This window comes from Aedes aegypti, chromosome 3, assembly GCF_002204515.2.
Source record: "Aedes aegypti strain LVP_AGWG chromosome 3, AaegL5.0 Primary Assembly, whole genome shotgun sequence".
Classification (NCBI taxonomy): Eukaryota; Metazoa; Arthropoda; class Insecta; order Diptera; family Culicidae; genus Aedes; species Aedes aegypti.
Window position 1 is genome coordinate 12,366,136 of NC_035109.1, and position 20,583 is coordinate 12,386,718.

Sequence of the window (20,583 nt, forward strand, 5' to 3'; positions counted from 1 at the left end):
TTTATGATCAAAATCGTCCTATCTAACAAATCTCTACCCATTAGATGCAAATTTGTTGCTGAAGTTCAAGAATTGGTAATCGTGGAACGGGTAGATTTGAGGTTAGAGAATCGCCACTGCATTCAAACAATTCGTAAATAACTTAGATCAAGTCCTCCGAATTTGAACTAATGGAATGAAAACAAAACGAAAAAGTGGTAAATGATTTGCGTACCTAATTCTGAACTACTCAACATGCTAGAGCAAACAGCTGCAGAATTTACAAAACCCTGATAATATGATGAGATTAGATTTCAATACCTATTAAATCCTTTACTCTATTTAATCTAACATGTAACTGCAATGGTATTGCTATTTTTTATAATATTTGATAATCTTTATGTAAGAAAATAAAATGATCTAATATTATCAAAAAATCTTTACCGATGAAAAAATCTTTTGAAATTGAAAACGAATATTTTGAAAGTCAAATCAAATATCAGCACTTACTGCCAAAGGTCGAAAAAATAGCAAGTCGAAGGATTTTTATGTAGTCCGGTTTAAAGTTTTTAGGTATCCGGGAAAAATCCGGGAATTGGAAAACTGATTTTGAATGGACACCCTGTGTTTATATTCTTGAAGAAATCCTGAAATTCTTGATGAAGTCCTGTTAATCTTGAAAAAAAAAAATCATTGGATTGATTTTTGGCAACCATAGCACTTTCTGGAAAAATTTCTGGAAGAATCTTTGAAGGAATTCTTGGATAAAATAAGGCTGATAATTAAAAGATCTTTTTCTACAGTAATTTCTGAGGTTATCATTAGGAAAAAATCCAAGTTGAATTCTTGAAGGAATCTACAACAATATTTTTGGAGAAATTCCATACGTAGCCCGTAAAGAGTTTCGCAAGACTTCGATATCTTTGGATCAATTTCAAAGATTGCTTTTTGGGAAATTATTTTGAAATTTTTTGATAAAATCCCTGGAGAAAATAACAAAAAAAACATATTGCAATACAAGCAGTGATACTTGCCGCAATGTCACAAAAATTAAGGAAACATCTTAGAAATCTTAGAGAAATATCTGGTCAGACTCTACGATGAATCGAACTCTTATCTTCTTATTCCTATTGGGTTATTTGGTACTATGTGGATTTTCTATTATTGTTGTATGTGGATATTTCGGATGCTTTATACTGAGTCGAATTATGCAACAAAATTTTTCAGTAACAACAAATTGTATTTGCATTTTTTGGTGGCCATTTTTTTGCGGCACAGATAATATAATCTTACACGTAGATCGTACGAAGACCAATCATTGAATTGAAGGTTTTGGGGGATATAAAATACTTAACAGAAATCAATACTTTCATCGCTAAAATTATCCAACTCACTGGGCGCTTCGGCGCCTTTTAAAACATATCCATTCGTTCATCACACAATCCGGGTGGAACCCTTCGCTAGGTACTACAACTACGTTGGTTAGTTTGCATTGATACATGACTATATAAGTTCGCTTGATTATGAAATATGGGGTCTGGCTATCGACAACTTCAAAAGCAGTTTCGTTCAAAGCCTATAGACAGTGTAACTAAAACTAAATATCACCTTGTTTGCATTTTTTCTTTTTTCAGTTGAAATTTTGTAACGTAAAAAGCCCTTTCCAACATTAGTTTTGGGCTGTGCATTATTTTTCGGCTAAAGCTAATGGTAATGTGGTTGGAGTTTAACATTTTGAGCCAAATTGTGGAAATTGTGGGGGTCGTTCTCGAGATATAAGGATTTTAATGAGCTTCGATTGACTGAGCCGAAGCGTTGGCAGCGGCTGTTTGACTCCTTGTTCTCATCACGGGTGGTAAGAACGCCTTGTTGACGCACTCGATGTTGGCTCGGCAAAGTGGACAGCGGTCGCATCTGTTGAGAGAGGAGAATTTGACGTTAGAGGTATATTTAGCGATGTTTTATTTTAGGTTGTGTAAACTTACTGTTCTGCGCATTGCCGGCAGGCGGTAATATGTCCACATGGAAGGAACATTGTGTCGATCATATTGTCAGCGCAGATGATACAGGTCAGCGCTTCGGTTAACCGTTCTTCGACTAGTCGTTCGAGCTTGTTGCTTTCTTCGGCTTCATCGGCCAACTGCTGGTCCAGCTTACTGGCCTGGGCTTGTGGACATTCCTTTTGTACTTTGCTGATTTCCATTCCACGAGCATGCAGAACTCGTCGAGCGTTGTCGTACACCTCCCGACAGGTTCGCTGGATGTCGAATACGTAGCGTTTGCCGAGTTCAGTATCTTCGTTGAACATGGATACAATGGTTCCTTTGAGATCACGTATAAACTGGGTGGTAACCACAGGTCGAACAGTTTCGCACGAATAGAACACGTGCTTCTCGGTAATGGCCCGGTAGAGACAAGCGGCCGTACGATGATTTGGCAACTTCAACTCGATGTGGGTTTCCTCATGCTCTTCGTTCATGTACGTCAGTCGGAACGATCGTTTGATTGACTTTGCGGCCTTCACTGCAGTAAATGGAACGCTGTAGAGGAAAGGACATATTTTTGTTAACAAAGTGGATTGATCATTTTGAAATGTTGCAACTTACTTATACTTTTCATCGTCCTTGGCAATGGTAAGCCCATGGGGGCTAACTCCGATTTTGCAGCGTACCGATGGTTCGTTGATCGTGATACCTTCGAACACCTCTTCGCCGTAGCCATTCAAAGATGAGATTTCTTCGAGTACCCAGTACTGAGCGGAACTTGCAGTCATTTTGATCTTGCTTAGAACCTCGTGTTCCTTTGCGATCATTTGAATGAAGTTCTCCGGCATTGGTTCAGGTTCAACATCCTCGAACTTTGGACGCACGATGTAGGTCTGGTAAATGTTCTTTGGTTCAGTTTCTGAAACGGCATCATCTACGGTGACTGTCGATGCAATGCTTCCTCGTTTAACATCGGTTTCCGAACACTTCCGTTTTGAAGGTCTCCTCAGTTGACGACGATCGACAGTGTTCAGAGGACTTCCACGCTCCAAACCGGTTAGGTTTGCGAAGACCTTGTTTGGGTCGTAAATGTAGCCATCAGCTTGCAGTAGCAAGGCAGAAATGTGCGCTGCATTCTCCCAGCTTGCCGCACTGATGTGTCCATCCAAGAGCTCTTGTCGAGCCTGCATGTAGAACAGTTTCTTTACACTGTCCTGCAAGATTAAATGCGCAGGCACCCAGAACTTGACGCGCAACGACAGCAAAATGGGGTGGCGATCGTTGGCGTGTAGACTCAGAGGATTTCGCAAGTTGATCCACTGTTTGGCGCTACATTCGTCAACTTCTGCACCGTCTCCATCGCGGACCGGAATCAATCCGAAATAGTCAGTTTCACAGATTATTCCAAGATCGTTACAGACCTGAAAATAGGAACAGGTGGAAAACAAAGTCGTTTGTTAGTAAAGATGCCGGCCAGTGTCTTAGGTTCGCTTTATCGTGGTCGTACAAGCCCCCGGATTTCCTCTATCTAAAGCCATTACCTTTGAATCATGGCGGGACATTTTGTGCGGACGGAATTCCCCAAGCGCAGTGTTAATCGCACGTATCCAGTGCAATTCACGCGACTTAACTGGCTTTGAGTTTTTGCTCCCGCAAAGGTAGTGAGAAAGCAGATTCTATTTTCGTGTGATCAAAAGAAAATTTTTGACCGTTTAGCAGCCGACCTTGCGTATGCGTCATACCCTTGCCGAATGGGTGTTAGTGGGTCGTAAAGGTATTATTTTTTATGGTCTAGGACTTTCAGGTAAACATTATCTTGAAAAAAGAATCCTAGCAGGCGTTGAACTTGATTATGTGAATCTATAAAAGTATGGCGTAGTTTGCTACCTGGCTATCAACTTTCTTTGAATGATGGTTAGCTCTATGGAAGCAAATATTTATCGACCTATTTGGTTATCATTTTCACAACGCCGCCTAGGCTGGTTGTGCTGTGCTCTGAAGTGCTCTTCGGAAAGATAACAGCCAGCCTCGTCGATGCGAGCTAGCAAATTGAAGCAGCGCACAAGATAAGCTAAAAATGGGTGTTTGCGTTGACACAATCTTGTTTGATTACCGACTCGTCGTTGTAGCAATCAACAATAACGATGCTGTTTGTTATCACCATTGGAGTTCGGTTTGGCTAATGTTGTCACTGCGCCTTCGTTCCCGTTCATATGAAATGTTAATTGACCTTGCAAAAGGTTCACAGAAAACGTATTTTTCATCTACTGCTAATTGGCTAATTTACATATTTCAGCGTGAAATTGCAGCGAAGTTGCCTTCCAGAAACATCCCGTTGTGCGTTGTGCAATCAGCTGTATTTGGCCTGTCAAGGCAATTGTAAATAGCACACTGTGTGCTCGTTCCTGTCTCTGGTAGCCATTGACAACGAGACGAGACGCAAACAAAGAAGCTGAAAGCCAATGACAGGCCTACTTCGTTGCCTCTTCATCGCAATCTACAAAAGTCATTATTAAAAGGAAACCCACACAAAACACAGCAAATGTTAAGGTCCAAAGGTCCAGTAACGTAGCTGTGAAAAACGATGAAGTAAGCCCGGTCTTTGGCCATAACACACGGTGGTGGACAATTTGAATATATAATAAGCTGTAGGCCGAAACTACGCCACAACAACGGCGCAGGCAACGAACGTTGTACATGCGATGAAGCTTGCTCGTGTCAATAATCATTTTGTTTTCGGGGTTTGTAATCGATGCGCGGGGTCTAGTTTCGAATTGCTAATAACATGTGTGCTCCTTCGATCGATGGATGGCCGAAGACATTTTTCAATCGTTAGACACCGACAAGTGTGTGACACATATTCTTGGTCGTCGAACAAAGTTATTGTTGTGGAATTTTGGTTTGACAATCAAATGTGTTTAGAGTGGGTATTATCTGCTGGTAGTAAACACAACTACCAGAAAGAGTAAAACCGGCTTGCAGATTTCGCATATGATGATGGATCAATTAAACAAACCATCGGATTGTTTGTTTGTTTGTGTTTCCCTCCCGCTCTCTGCTAGCGTCCTTTTCGCACCCGATCTCTACAGGTGGTGGTTCACGTTTTGGCACTTTAGTGATGTTCGTGGGAACTTGCTAGGGTGGTTGTTAAATAAAAATTAACCAATTGATTTCGCTTGTTTCGTTACAGGTTTTGCGGATGAACTATCGGCCATTATCGATGGTAAATTGTATTTTGTTACGCTCAGAGTTTGAATTTCGTAATCGTATTATAAAAGGAGAGCTATATGTACGCGATATCCGCTGAGCATCGGGAAATGCAGAATCATAGAGAATGAAGCGTAAATTGCGGTCAAAAAATTCCACAGAGACTTATAACAAGCATACCTGAAAACATGGAGTAAAGCAGAATCATGTGGAAGATAAGAACACTTTGGAGAGCTAAAAGAATAAGCAACATAACAATGCGAGTGAGAGATATACATCTAATTTTTTATAATAACATGGAGTAGAGCATTTACAACACATTAGAGCACATACAAAAGCAATGTACAACATGGCAGCAATGCGAGATGACCATGCGAACTCATGGAGATTGGATCTGGTTCTCAAACAAACGATTTTCCGAAATCTCATAGATCTTTCCTCTATAATTTGGACATCTATTACCTGTTCGGTCCACATAAGTCGAAAGCTGAATATAAAAATCCTACTCCAACAAATTTGAATCGACACGTAGATACCAACAACAACGAAGACGATTAATCAGGTATGTTATGTACAACAGAAGAAATCATCTTTTGATAGGAATCGAAATACGTCAACATGTCAATGCACGAACGCGAACAAAATGACTTAACGACTAGAAGTTGTCGCACAAAAACCACATTCACACGTTTTTCACGAGTAATCATAGTTCAAGTGATAGTTGAAATACAAACGAAACATATAAACTGGCACGATCGAGAAAAACTAATTAAGCGATCACGCATTAAAATCTGAAATCTGCTAAATAATAATTGCCAACGCAATCGGTGCCGTCAATGGCAGCTGTTCAAATAAGCAGGTGAATGAGCCACCCTACATTTTTGATCGGTTTTCTGGACTATACTCTTCACTCATCGCTGACATACGTCTGTCTGAGTTCGCATACACATCCATAGAACCCATCACATTCGTGATGGCAAAGCAGAAAAATGGCAGAAATTCACACATTCAAAAGAAACTAGCTTTTTATGATCTTTTTTTGTTACCGTACACGGGGCATGGACTTTGGACCCATCGGCGAAAAGTGTGCCTGTATCTGTGCGCCGTTGGACTTTGTACCCGCACGGTTTGAAGCAAAAAGAAAAACGATATTCGCTATTTTAGCTCGAAACAACAGTCGTGAAATTGCTGCTCTCGCTTTTTTGCGGCTTGCAAGCCGGTGGTTTTGGCTGCCGTCGATCACGTACCGCTGCGGCTCAGGAGCCATAATTGTTGCTGGGTCGAAAACAAAGCCGCATCTCGTTGTTTGCGTGATCGATGACAAAGAATGATATCATCTGTCCAGAATGATCGCTTTGGAAACTTGATAAACCGTTGTCGCGTCTCAATTCCAAAGTTCAAGTGATCATCTGCCGGCCTGCCCATGGCAATTGAGGGCTAATTAGATAACCGAGCAAGCTCCATGCTCCGAACGGCACGCATCGATCATATGGGCAAGCACGTGCTAGCCAATTGAGAGATCGTTGTCGGTATCGCTGGGCGGTCAAAGTCCATTCTAGCAAGATATTATATCAAGATCGCTAGACGTTGGCAGAAAGAAGTGTATAGCTCCACTTCAATTAACACATGACTGGTGAATACGGCATCGCATCGAGGCGATGATAGACTAATGGTCGATCGATGCTCTCGAAAGGAAGTACTATCTGACTCACTTGCATCCGGACTTCCTAAGTTCTGATGCCCTCCATGCCGGATGGGGTCAAGGGGCTTTGCGCTAACGGTAGTACGCGTTTGTTTCAGAGTAGCTCATTAATCTGTTTACAATTGAGCGCAATCTAAGAAGGTTCCTATCAGTCGGTAATTACATTGTTCATTGAAATGATAACCTCGCACCAAGCGGCTTCGTCTTACTGGGTAGCGACCAGTTTCATGACGAACGAGTTTTAAATTTACCAGTTTTACTCTCCTTCGAAAGGGGGCTGAGAAAGATGATTGATGGCACGTGACATCAACAATCAGATTTTCTTATCATTAAAATCGACATGAAGCTGTTAGCTTAGTTGCTGAGCCATTGAATATGGCTGATGTGCCCTTTGGCCGTACTTAGCGGTTAACATGGGGAGTCTTTCAAATGTGTTCAACGCCATTAAATGTTTTGATTACAATCGGCTCGGATTTCAATACGCCACGGTATGCGAACTCTGCGAATGTAGCACCTCGCTTCCTGTCAAAGTTGTTGTTTTCGCAACATTTTGCAGTGCTACCTGATAGCCTACAGTAGATCCAATTCGACCCATATGTTCAAATTTCAACGAAGCAATTTAGTAATAATTTCGATTCGCGGTATTTGCATCCGTTTTCGAAACTGCGTAGAATTTTTATCACATAATTCTTCTTTGTCTGGTACAATACTCACGTTGCAAATTGCCTCATGTCAAGTGGGCACAAAATGGCAAACGAGATAAAGTAAGACGAGCTATCAGGTTTATTTCTTCCCGCGGGCGTGTGAGCTTCGCGATTGTACTACGCAGCCAACGTAAACAGAGTGCGGCTTTCTGTTTGTTTGCGATTGCCATCTTCCCGCTGAGCGACTCGGGTTATTGTTGAATAAAAAGATACTTTGTGCGAATTTGAGATTCGTACCCGACTCGCTCAGTAATTGGAGCATGTATCGTTGGAAGGTCGAAACGTGTCGAAGTTTATTGCGTCGTAAGTCTTCGCACTGAGGTAAGATGTTCCCTGCTTTTTGAACAACCTTGCCGTAACCATACTAACTTGGTACCCATCCTGATTGTCACGGGCACGAGGCAAAAGTTGCCCCGTTTAGCCGCTGATTAATGATGACAGCCGAAGATCGCTCGCTTGTATCCTCGTGAGTGTTTCTTATTCTTTCTTGCCACTCAGTGTCCGGCTGTGTAATATATTTTTACTTTCATAATCTCGAATGTACAGCCAAGCAACAACGCCTGTTTGAAAATGCAAAATCGTTGACCGAGTAAAGAATTAAGTTTTATTGTTTCGGAAGGGTTCAGGGACGATTCGGTGCGACGGCTGACGTTCTGATGGAACACCTTGGAGAATGTTTACCACCTTTATGATAATTTCTCTGGATGAGGAAAATCAAATACGCTCTCATCATAACAGGGATCAAAAGGTTTGGCTTGGCTCCCATGTGTTTGAATATATTAAAAACGCCTCGGTGCAAATGCCACAAGTCGTTCACATAGACAAGGCTAATAGCAGCACTCGGCGAATCAAGCCTGTCGGCAGCGATAACAAAGAGCCCGCTACCTGCAGGGAGCTTACGTAAGAGAAGGGTACAGCTGACACTAGAATGCCGGTTGGGCAACTAATCGCATTAGCTGGATGTGTAGTCCTGTGCTGAGAAGCGGTTGGCGCAGCAAGTACGTTTTGGATAAATTTAGACGAAACTCCATTCGTCGAATTTATCGTTTCTGTCGAATGGGATTACATATACCTTTCCGGTACTTGTAGCTTTGTAGTGAATTGTAAACAATCTTCGGGACTACTTGTATCAGCATGTTAGCAAATAAGTCCATCACGGTGTTTTGCTGCGATAAAAATACTTGAGTATAGGCAAACAGAAATGTTACATTTCCTCCAAATCCAGGATTAGCTTTGAAGGGTGTTTATGTCAAGGGATTTTGCTTTGTTCCTTGAACGTAGATTACCAATTGGCGGTTGGCGCTCGGAAGTTAATCTGTGTAGCAGATTTGAAACCGATTTAACACAAAGTTGTTTTCCCTTTTCTATAAAACGTATTAATTTGAACCTAAGCATTGGAGCTCATGGCAGCTCCACAAGCTTTAGGAAATTAGAAGTGTTTCTTCACTTCGCGGGCAATAAAATTTCTTTCGAAAGAAGAGCCCAATTGGTAGGAAAGTGAGTTGTGTAAGTTTTTTTTTAAATAGACTATTTCGTAAAAGCTTTCCCGCTTCTTTATAATTTCCATTGAGAAGCTCGATGAACTTTCAACGATCTTACAAGTTAATCTCAGCTATTTCAGTTATGGATAGATATACTGTAATATAGTGTAAATTCTGGAAAATAGATGCCAATTCCAATGTTTCTCAGAAAATTCATGAATTCTTCCGAGAAGTTATCCATTGTTTCCACCAAGCCTTCTACTAGGAATTCAGAGCTCTGTTAGAACTTTTGGGCAGCATTTTTCCCAAAGCTTCTTCAGGTGTTTTCTGAATATTCCGTAACAGATTCATAAAAACTTCCAAATTTGCTATATTTTTACCAGAAATTCCTAAAGGAATCCAGCAATTAAACATTTTGTTAGATATTACACAGCTCAATTTTTATATTGTTGTTGAACAAAGATGACTTAATGAACAGGTTTCACAACATCTTACCAGCAGTTCTGTCTAAAGTTATGCCAAACTTTCCTCAAGGGACTCCACCAAAAAGGCCTTTGTTGATAAGGTGGAAGATCTATTCGTTTTACGTACTTGCTACACGATATACGAATGTACAAAAATGACAGCTTCAGCAAGGGAAGCTCTCACTTAATAACTGTAGAATTGTGACAGAACTTTCAGCTGAGATGTATATCTGTCTATTTGAATGAAGAACAATAAGAAAGTCATATAACAAAGTTTCGGCTGTTAGTTTGAGGATTCAACCAGAATAAGTATTTGAAATTTTGGCGAGGAATTTCTGCAAAGAATGGCTCAAGAATTGATATAATCCTCTTCATAATTTGTTATTTTTATAATTCGTCCAATCTGGGCACATCTACAAATGAAAATTTTAAGAAATTGGCAGGAAGAATATCGAAGACTCAAGACAACTGAAAATTCTAGAGATGAGATTCGGGGATATCACAAGTCTTTAAGAGATTGAGTTAGCCTATGCTTTCCAGAAGTAGCTGGGAATTTCCGTAACGAATGTTGGAGATATTAGATAGGAGTACCCAAGATCTCTAAAAAATCTGTCAGGTTTGTTGTCAGAAAGCAATTTTGAAATTTTGGAAGTTAGGAATTTTCGAAGTAAACCAATTTGAAATCGCGTCACAAACATGTTATTGTTTATAATTTGACTTAAATATGGAAAAAAAACTAGGAATCGTTCAAAGATTTCGTCAAAAATCTCGCCAGAAATCAAACGAAACTTCCCAATATTACTTCAGGGATGCTTTCATTTAATCGTTCGTCAAAGATCTTTCCGAGAGAATTTGTTAGTGATTAATCGAGAAATTAAATGATAATGCCAGGATTATTTCACTGCAAATCATTTTATAAATCCACACACAGTGTCAGAAACTTCAGAAGGGCTTCATCATTATTCCACGATAGAATAGTCGTTAGGAAGCCTGCAAAGATATCAACAAGAATCTGGCATTTCACTCCCTAAAAATAATAATAATAATAATAACGCGCTCTTGGGCTAGGCATTAGATATAAATAGAAAGCGTTGTGTTTGGATAGGCATCTTATTCTTCCGAACGAGGTGCTCTTCGCGAAAAAGAGAGATCAGGGAGTCGTGAGTTCGATTCTCACCGAGAAGACGTGTAACTTTTTCGCAAAACTTCACATCAATTTGTCCATTTAATTCAATTGCAAAGTATATGTAATGTGTTCGGTAGTTGTTAACAAGAATCTGTTTAAGCATCTCCAAAATCCTTGATTAATCTATCGAGGAAGTCAAGAGAAATCGATGTCACAAAAAATCATCAAAAGTCTCTTCAGCTTCGCTGAAAACTTTATAACAAATTCACTGAGTGTCCATTGAAGACCTCGTGTGAAATCTGTTGAAAATTGGAAGGAAAAGATTAATTAGCCAAGGATTTTCTATAGAATCTACCAAAAATCTCATTAGGAATTTGCTCAAATTCTAACAAAGATCTCATCAAGAATCAGTTATTAATCTAATTATCGGCCTGGTAAAACGATAAAAACGATTCCTTACGAAAGTTTGAATAGTCTCAAAATCTTTGCGAGATATCTAACATCGGAAGTAGTGCATTCGATTCGCATCCGGATGAGCTCTAATGCGCTCTACTTCCTAAGAAGAGTATCTTGCATGGCTTCCGAACAAAATCCATTCCTGATGAATTGCATTTTCTAATGATTGACCGAACTTCTTCTTAGCATTAACGTCCTCACTGGGACAGGGCCTGCTTCTCTGCTTAGTGTTCTTATGAGCACTTCCACAGTTATTAACTGAGAGCTTTTTTTTGCCAAATTTGCCATTTCCGCATTCTTATATCGTGTTGCAAGTAGAATGAAATTCTATACCCAGGGAAGTCAAGGAAATTTCCATTACTAAAAGATCCTGAACCGACCCCGAATTGAACCCAGACATCTTCAGCATGACTCTAACTACTAGGCTAAGGAAGGCCCCATTGACAATATTAGGAATCCATTAAGAAACATTCCAGGATTTCGTTTAGTTCGTGACATATTTTATGGATCTTAATGAACATCCACAACATCTTCTTAGAACACGCTCAATATTTTGCTGCCAGAAATCCAGGAAGAAAGAGACATACAAGTTATATGCAGAAAATGGACACTATTCTTTTTGGATTACCAACAGTTTGTCATGACTGATAGTGCGAGAAATCAAGCGTTCATACAACTCTTGGCCTTCGTTTCTTGTTTCGCCCATGTAGGACTGCTCAAGGCTGTTGGAGGATGCGTCAATCTTGCCTAAGCATCAGAATGTAATCCCAAATCTCAAGCTTTAGTAACAAGCAGAAAGACGTTAATCCTCATACGATGAGCTATGACTGTACCACTTACAGATTCGTGCAAATTGCTCAATGCTAATTATTCTCAAGAGGAATTCGTGAATAGCTCTGCAAAGAATCCCTGAAAAAATGTATGTACATTTTAAAGGAATGAATCCTTGAGACATCACCTGAAGAATTCCTTAATATCTTTGGGAAAACAATCTGAGAAATCTCTGATTCCTACTCGGCCTCTATCGGACTCCTGTCGGATACTCTGAATTATTTTTTTCTAGGCAAAATCTCTCGAGCCTCTTTTGAAACCCTCAAAATTCTGTCAGAGTTCTCAGCTTTCCTCAGAAACTGAAAGTCGTGTTCAAATATTTCCAGTCCCCTGAAGTCTGAAATACTAATATTTTATCTAAAACCTCTTAGCCACCTGAACTCGCTGCTTTTAGCAACAAGAGAGTTTGCCAATGGAAATTACATATTTTCAAATACCCCTGTTAAACTCTCATGTAAAATATCATGTAAACTATGTCGCAATTTGATATCTCGTCCGTCGATCTTAGCGTACGCACTTTTCTACGATGATCGAGCTCACGCATCTCATTATCGGAGTTCAAAACAAATGTTACGATCAAGCGCCACCGCTAAATAGCGGACCTGCTGTATCGCTGTGCTGTAATTGTATGAACTAGAAAGTGTGATGACCGTGGTTCAACGAAAACAACCCTTAAACCGAAACGGAGGGGACACTGATCGCATAGTTTATAAATAAAGAAAGATATTTTTATGCCGCAGAGCTTCGGCACGATCGCCAACAGCCAAGTATAGACGTTTTCTGAGCTGTCCGTCGGCGTAATGAATAATCCTATCCTATCCCAATCGTTTAAACGAACGCGAGGGAATAGTTGCCATTTATCGTTTATTAACTGTACGAGCTCTTAATGATAGCACTGAATTCCCACTGGCGACACAGTCAAACAAATTGCAGCCGAGAAACTAAGCCATGTAGCTCTATAGAGCTGTATAGCAGTAGTAGTTTCACGGTGGAAGAAGAATTGGACTTTGATCGCTAGGTGATCACTCGCTTGCCATGTGCTCGCTGTCCTACCTTCGTTCGTGAGCAGCGTTTCGGTTAGCGAGAGCAACGTTGCAGCGAGCGCGAAAAGTAGCAAAACAAATAAAAAAATCACAATTTCTCCGTTTCCTCGCGCTCTCGTTGGCGCTCTGGGCCCATATCCGCGCCTACAGTTCATCCCCGGCCAATACGGGATAGAAGTGTTTAGATACGTCCAGCAGCTGTTGTTGGGCGGCTTGTTTTTCTTCCCTAATACAGTGGCCGCTGGTTATGTTTTGAATGCTGGTCGCTTCGACCGAGAACTTGTTTTCGATTTATACATTTTTATCGTCCACCTTTTTCTCGCCTCGAAACTGGTGGATGGTTTTGGATCGGGAGTTGAGCGCTGTTTTTTTTCTCGCTTGGCACTAGATTATTTTAATGTAATTTTTATTCCCTGGCATCGGTTTCATGGCTGGTGTACATACTGAGTAGGTAGATATATCGCAATTATCGTAAATTTTAAATTGATCACTCAAAGTGGATGGCTTCCGCGTGCTTGGCAAGCAAATGGCCATGCTGTTTTGCATGAACTTAAGATGCAATCAGGGTCATTCGAGAATCATTTCTTATGAAACAAAGTTTCAAAATAAAACGAGAGTATCATATTAGATTGAAGCATTGTAGGAACTGTTGTGCTTAATTCGCTGTAAACCTATCGTTATGCTATGATTTACCAACCATTTACCTTTGATAGGGTCTTTGATGGCGACCAACGACTAAATTGATGTTGACTGGCGCCCAATGACCCGTTTCGATTTCGACCAATTATCGATAAAAATTGGATAATGAAATCCATGTTTTACAGTTGGCATCGAATTTGTCTTTATCAATTGAAGGGAATACCCATTATGACTAATGGACAACCATTATGGCAATGGCCGATATGATTTCACTGCATAACCACGCATATCCACATCAATCTCGTGCTGCAATTTGAGACACTTGTAACCGGTTTATAGTACTCCACCGTACCCATCTCGAGTTCGATCTCTACAGAACATGATTACTACTACAGAATCCGCAAGCTGTTGAACTAGCTACGGTGAGTGCGATTTCAAGGCAGAGCGGTGTGTATTGATTGCTGGCAGTAGAGTAGAGCTTCGCTTGCCAAGCCAACTGCCTACGTGCCCGTGTGCAAGTCAACACCTCGTCGTCGGTACTGTAGGGAATCTGCGACGAGGCCTTCAGCTCATTAGCTTGGAATTTAGCTTCCTGCTTTTGTAGTTGTTCCCCAGTACGAAATGTCTGTGCAATAACTCCAACCCCAGCAGTGACAAACAAAATTTAATTTCCTATGAGGATTTGCTCGGGATTAGGTTGCAGTCTAATTAGTCTGGAAATCATTATTCACTTGCCCGAAATGCTCTGTATTTGGGAAAACCAGAACCAAACTCACTGAGATAAGCGGCGTTGTCTGATATCATCGATAATGCCTGGATAATTGCGCCATCCTTTTCAATGTGTCAGTTTTAAATTTAGCAATCTTGAAGGAACGTGCCCAGATTAACTCTTCCACGCGACCCTCTGGGAATTTCAGGGTTTTACCACGACAAATCAGTATACAATTATCATCGCCTAATCGTGGCTTATCCCGCTATCCTAATCCCCTAGCATGCAAAGAAACTCGACTCATATTCCATTTAGCTTCAATTGTTGTGAAGTCATCACTGATGTGGGTTTCCAACCGAGCTTCTCGCACTAGCTGTCGCTCCGGTTGGACTTTGGACCAGGTATTATTTTACCTTCTCGCCCAGCTAGGCACATTCAACCATGCCTCGATACGATGGGTCGGCATACATATGTACATACAAATCTGTATCCATGTGAGGAATGGAAACAAGCAGAGAAATAAATCGTATGCCGGTAACGCGTGGACATAGGCAACGTATTTTTTCTGCTTTTTGCCTGCTCTGCCAAGTGCAATAAGTACTTGGAAAAGCATACATGCTTCTGCAAAACTTTGGACTTTGGACCATGCGATAACCTAGATTGCGTGAATGCCGCATCCAAGGAAAGAGCTTCCCCTGAATTACATCACACACTATCAAAGGCGTTCTGTCACCACTGCCTCGAATTTGGTGATGCAAGAAAGTTGCCGTTCGAAGGTGGCACAGTTCAGTTGTAAAAATACGATTCTGCTTGCAAAGGAATCACATAATCAAACCCTTGTGGTGTGTGGTCGACACCCGACAATCTATCTGGCCCTAATGTCAGCGCACTGTAATGAGACTAACCGTAATGCCCCACGGACGGATGACCATTCATTGCCGTCAAGAGAAATCTACGTACGGAGACAGATTTGCGTACAGTGAGCGTCGTTGATTGACAGAGATCCGATTCAATTGCTCCACATGCATTTCGAACTAATAATAGGCTGAATCGTCATCGTAAACAACTGAAGCGACAAAGAGGGAGTGAGAGTCACTGTACTAACGCATTGCTAGAGGAAAAAAGACCGAGCGATAACAATTTGTTTACATCGATGTACTCTCTCTTTACAACGAGTGCCAGGTTGCAATTTTCTATTGGCACAGACTTGCGGGCGCCAAGCACTACATGCATGTATGTTTAGGTCGCCACCATAGTTGGAATTCTTCTAGTGGATAATTTTAGCAATTCAAAGACGTCCCTGCTCCGATTCCGACCTCTGTATCGATTATCTCTTCAACCCCCTCAACATTCAAACATGCTCACCTTCTCCAAACACTCTTGGCTGTTCTTCTTGGGGTCACACTGGACTCCCGACGTCGTTCCATTCGGTAGGTTTATAAGACACCACATCTTGAACTCCCTTGGTGACACTCTCCACGCACTATCTGCCTTTTTGCTTATCAACCTTTATTGACTGAATGGTAGTCTCAATGTATACACAAAGCACGTATTGTGTGTTTGCACTTCGTCTCTTTGTCATTCACTGAACAAACAGATGTAGATTATGATCCGTTTGTTGAACCTTATCACTCTCGGTTGCTCATTTCCCTGTGTCGCTCACTCTATCAAATAGAAATGCTATTTTTTTCCAAAGCATTCACTTTACGTCTGTACACCTCAATCACAGATTATTTGTTTTATACTCCTCGTTAGTGTTTAACAGAAGAGCTTTTCCTTTCTCATCACTGCTGTTACGCAAAATGTTTTTTTTTTCCTTGACTTCTGCACCAACAATGTCCCGCAAATTATTCACAGGTCACTGAATTTCTCAGCGTTGTTTGCAAATCTAATTCACGTTGACCGGTTCAAGACTAGCTTTTAGCCACGGCACTTCCCGACCTGATTTGCTGCACCGACAACACTATTTTACTCAAGTTTAGCTTTTTGTATTGGCAAAGGCAACTGCTTTGCGGTAGCACGTCCATACTCGACCGTATCGGGTGTAGGATTGTCTTTCAGCTGTGCGGTTGGGAAGCAATTTCAATCGACGGTCTGTGCGGTTGGTTGCTGAGAGCTGAGAGCATGGAGAGAGTCGAGTTTTATGAGCTTGCTTTTGTGTGAATCGTTTTAAACGTTCGTATTGTGATAGCGGTGTGTTATTCGTGGAACAGTGTGTGTAGGAATACTGCTGTTCGTAGAATTAAATCGCGGGAGTGAGTGGTAAACGATATTTATGGAAGACTACTTTCGGATCCATCTGTTGGGCGCTAGACTTATTAAGTATGGAGGGTGCATGTTTGCAAATTACACTCATGATTTAATGAAATCTTTCGAGACACTATTTTCAGGCAGGTTGTCTTGGGTCATGCATAAACAGTTTACGCTGCATGCATATACAAATTCTTTCTGTCCTCTAAAGTTTTTAAAGCTACCTGAAGCAATAAAATAGTTCTGCTCAGTGCTACAAAAACAGTACTTTTCAATAATACTACCGATGTATTTTTCATTGAACCCGTTATCGAAAGCTAGCGGTGGTAATCCTTCTTGGACACCATCTTGGGAAACAGCCTCTTAGAAGGTCACTTCTTATTTCGTTTATTCATTGAACACCAATAATGAACAAAAAAAGAGGAGATCGCAGCAGGCCGTGGCGCGAGTTGGCTGCCTTTATTTTTTTTTTTTCTGTCACGTTTATCCAGTGCCGGATTTGGGCATCGGGGGGCCCGGGTCAGATGTCATGAAGGGGGCCCCTCATACAAAATTCAGCACGTTTTGGGATTCCACAAACTAACGTTTTGAATTTTTCAAAGTAGTGTTAGTGACATTTTCGAATGTGAGTTTAGTTATACACATTGAAAAATTCGACTGTTTTTAAGCTTTCCAATAGTGTTTTGAGATGATTTTCTGTCCAATGGGAAACATATAACAATTCGTAGGAGATTGTCCCGTTTTTTGGCTTCTATATAATTTGTATGGAGTGTCAAATTGCTGTAAATCTTCAATGCTTCAAAACTTTGAAGTTTTTCCTTTGGTTGCCGCATTTTCTAAAAAAAACAAAGTTTTTTTACAGTACTGGCAAAAATAAAGTACACAAGGTCGATTGACCTGGAATTTCAACTGCATTTTGGAAATAACTTCAAATTAGATTTGTAAATAAATCACCAAATTCTATGCAAAAGTGTCAAGGTTCTTAGAATCCGCCCATATTGACAAACATGTTCAAATTATGATATTTAAGATACCCCGGGGCAAGTGAGAATCCGGGGTAAGTGGGGCGTTTCGTCATAGCTTGTGGTAACGACCTTGGGACTCTGAATCGAAATGACACGCGCGCTGCGATGCTAAACGAACTATCCTCGTTCAACGTGTTAGATCGACTGATCGAATGCATCACTAGGCATTCGGAAGGATGTCGGTCGGGCCACCATAAAGTACGCGAGAAACGAGTGTTAATGGAGGCGCTACCACTTCCCCTTTTCTCTAAAAAAAGAATATAGTTCACTAGAATTTCTTCTGAAATATTGTGAAACAAATTGGTTAAACATCAACGCTTCTTTTCACGAGTTAATGTTGCCCTGATTTCAAACTACTTAAAAGTATCAGTAACGGTAACAAATAGGAATACAATTTACAGCATATGTTATTTATTTATACATGATCCAACTATTGATTCCTCCTTTATTTTTCCATTACAAGCTGCTCGTTTGGTTGGAATTTAACAACATATCCTGTCTATTCGATAACACCGAGTTTCTTATTTTTCTATTTTCTTCTTATAGTAGTAGCTTTATTTTATCTTTTGCAATACTGAACTATGTTATTCTATAGTAGCTTAATATAGAAATTATTATTAAAACAAATATGGCCTACATCATTAATTTATAACATTTATGATGCCTCAGCGTTGACATTTCATAAATTTTCATAAATTCATAAATTTTCATTTTCATAAATTTTCATTTAAATGCTGACATAGCTTATTGGACTCAATATTGTTTTTTTTGTATCGAATGTCACGGAAAAGTACTCAATAAATTTGATATATTTTTTTGGTTTGTTTGAAATAATGTGAATATCTCGTTAATAAATCAATCTTTTTTTCTGAACATAAGTGGCTGCGCTGCATACTTTACCTAACTCTGAAGCAGAAAACTCTACAGCTGCAAAGTTTTTTTTATTTTTTTTTTGCCAATAATCCAACGTTATTCAAGTTGTGATTCTTCAAACATTTAAAATTTTTGACTTTTTCCATTGATGAATGACATCAAAGTGCTCACTTATTAAAATCACCTCTACCTATATACTATTTTCGTCTCATGGAACTAGAAATATGTAAAAATCAGTTCTTGTATACCATGCATTCTCTGTTGAGCATGTCAATAAAATTTCAACGTTATGATGTGCAATCGTCATCAATCTTCATGATATATCAAATGATTATCCTTTTGTCGTACTCTACGTTAACGGGGCAGATTTCAAGTATCGCGATTATCAAATATTCATGAAACTCCATCTATATCTAAACAATGTTTTGCAATATAATTAAGAATCCTACCTTTTAGGTAATCGGCTGACTTCTGTTGTTTTGGTTCTTGCTTATCAATCCATAAGCTACTTGATAACACCATTATCTCTTTCGTGAGAAAAGCTAGGGTCTCAGTTTTCTGATTTGTAACGGCAGAGATCTCTTTGAAATGGGGGTGTATGGTTATGGATTTTTAATTCCCAAACTGCAGTGAAAGATATTGAAAATTTACTGTAAAGTTTCGCCCGGTTAATTCTCTTAGTATCAATCCATTTTGTTTTCTACTTTTACGTATTACAAATAAGTCTGTCGTACTGTAATTATTACGTCTATCATTCTGTATTTATTACGATGATCATATCTTTGTGGCAACTCACTAGTGCTGCTCAACATAATTGAGCTGCAAGAATACCAAAAACTTATGCACACCTGCTTTTTTCTAGTTTTTGCCTGTTGCATGAGCTACAACTCAAACGAGACTTCCACAAGTCTACTTAACCTTGTATTACACTAATGCGATTGTTTTTTTTTGGCATCATGTCTTCGATTAAATTGAGAGTGTAATAGGGTATTTAATATCATCAAAGTGTACAGAATTCATAGTTTAATTTACATATCTCGTACACACAATGGGGAAGATCGATTGAATAGTTTTTGCAATAAAGCGTCAATCTGTACATTCAGGCCGAACAAACATTTGTCAGCTTTAAGTCCAGCATACAAATTGAAAGTTTAATCATGTTCCTATAAAACAAAAACAAAAACAAAAATGACTATCTTCGCAAATTTCAAAACACGAGTCCTCCAACGTTTATGTCATAAACGATTATTCAACTGAATTTCATAACTGTAATTGTTTCTACTAATTATTTGGTAGTAACGTACATGTGGAATAAAACTTAAGGCTCTTGCATTATACAACATGTTCAATCAATAACCCTCTAAATTTAAAACAGTATGACTCTTCATTTACTATTATACATAATATTCATTATTAAATGACTTTGTTTATGTTTCTCAGTACCAAAAATCTCATTTATTACATATCGTACAAACATAATACAATTTGTTACCATCTGACAGATCTACGTTTCATTCGAGAGGTAATCAATCCATTCTAGAAAGTATTTGTTTAATTTTGTTCATGAACGATGGCAACATAGAAGAGTACATATTACCGCCTCTAGGAAAGGCATTCAATAATTATTTTTGTATCATTCAAGGGCGGCCTTCTTACATCTTCGATCACATTTTAAGTGATAATCTGATTTTTTTCCTCTCATCTAAGAGCGTTCATTTTTTTATTCTGTGATGCATTTGAACGCGTTCAGTTCGCGTTCCAGTTCAATTTTTTTTTAACGCAGCGATCAAGTAGGCTTGAACATTGTGAACCCAGTTCATTTTGACTGATTATTATAGTAAACTTTGGCAGATATATGTTTTCTGGTATTCCAAACACCAAGGGCTGTATAATTTCCCTAACCATGAACATTTACAACGATTAATTCATTCATTTACTACACGAGAGCCCCGATCATTAATGCAAACTGAACGGGCCGTTCTTGAGCATCGGCTAGCTCTTGCTCGGAAGTTAACTGTCTACTGCGTTCTCGTGCAAATTTGGCTCGGGCTCCGTTCATTTTTGGCTCGCGTTCAGTTCAAAATGCATCACTGCAGCATGCTTCCACAT

The 20,583-nt window shown here is 39.7% G+C and overlaps 1 protein-coding gene across 1 annotated transcript; it reads right to left on the reverse strand.

The window, feature by feature from the left end:
• Positions 1 to 1,198: 1,198 nt before the first annotated feature.
• LOC5564297 (E3 ubiquitin-protein ligase MYLIP) lies at positions 1,199 to 16,390 on the reverse strand. The gene is made up of 4 exons (XM_001648620.3): positions 15,692 to 16,390; positions 2,586 to 3,385; positions 1,965 to 2,519; positions 1,199 to 1,893 (listed from the first exon to the last, which is right to left on the reverse strand). Exons 1-4 carry the CDS (start codon positions 15,776 to 15,778, stop codon positions 1,764 to 1,766), a joined length of 1,572 nt encoding a protein of 523 aa, XP_001648670.1. The 5' UTR covers positions 15,779 to 16,390; the 3' UTR covers positions 1,199 to 1,763.
• Between the last annotated feature and the right edge of the window lie 4,193 nt (positions 16,391 to 20,583).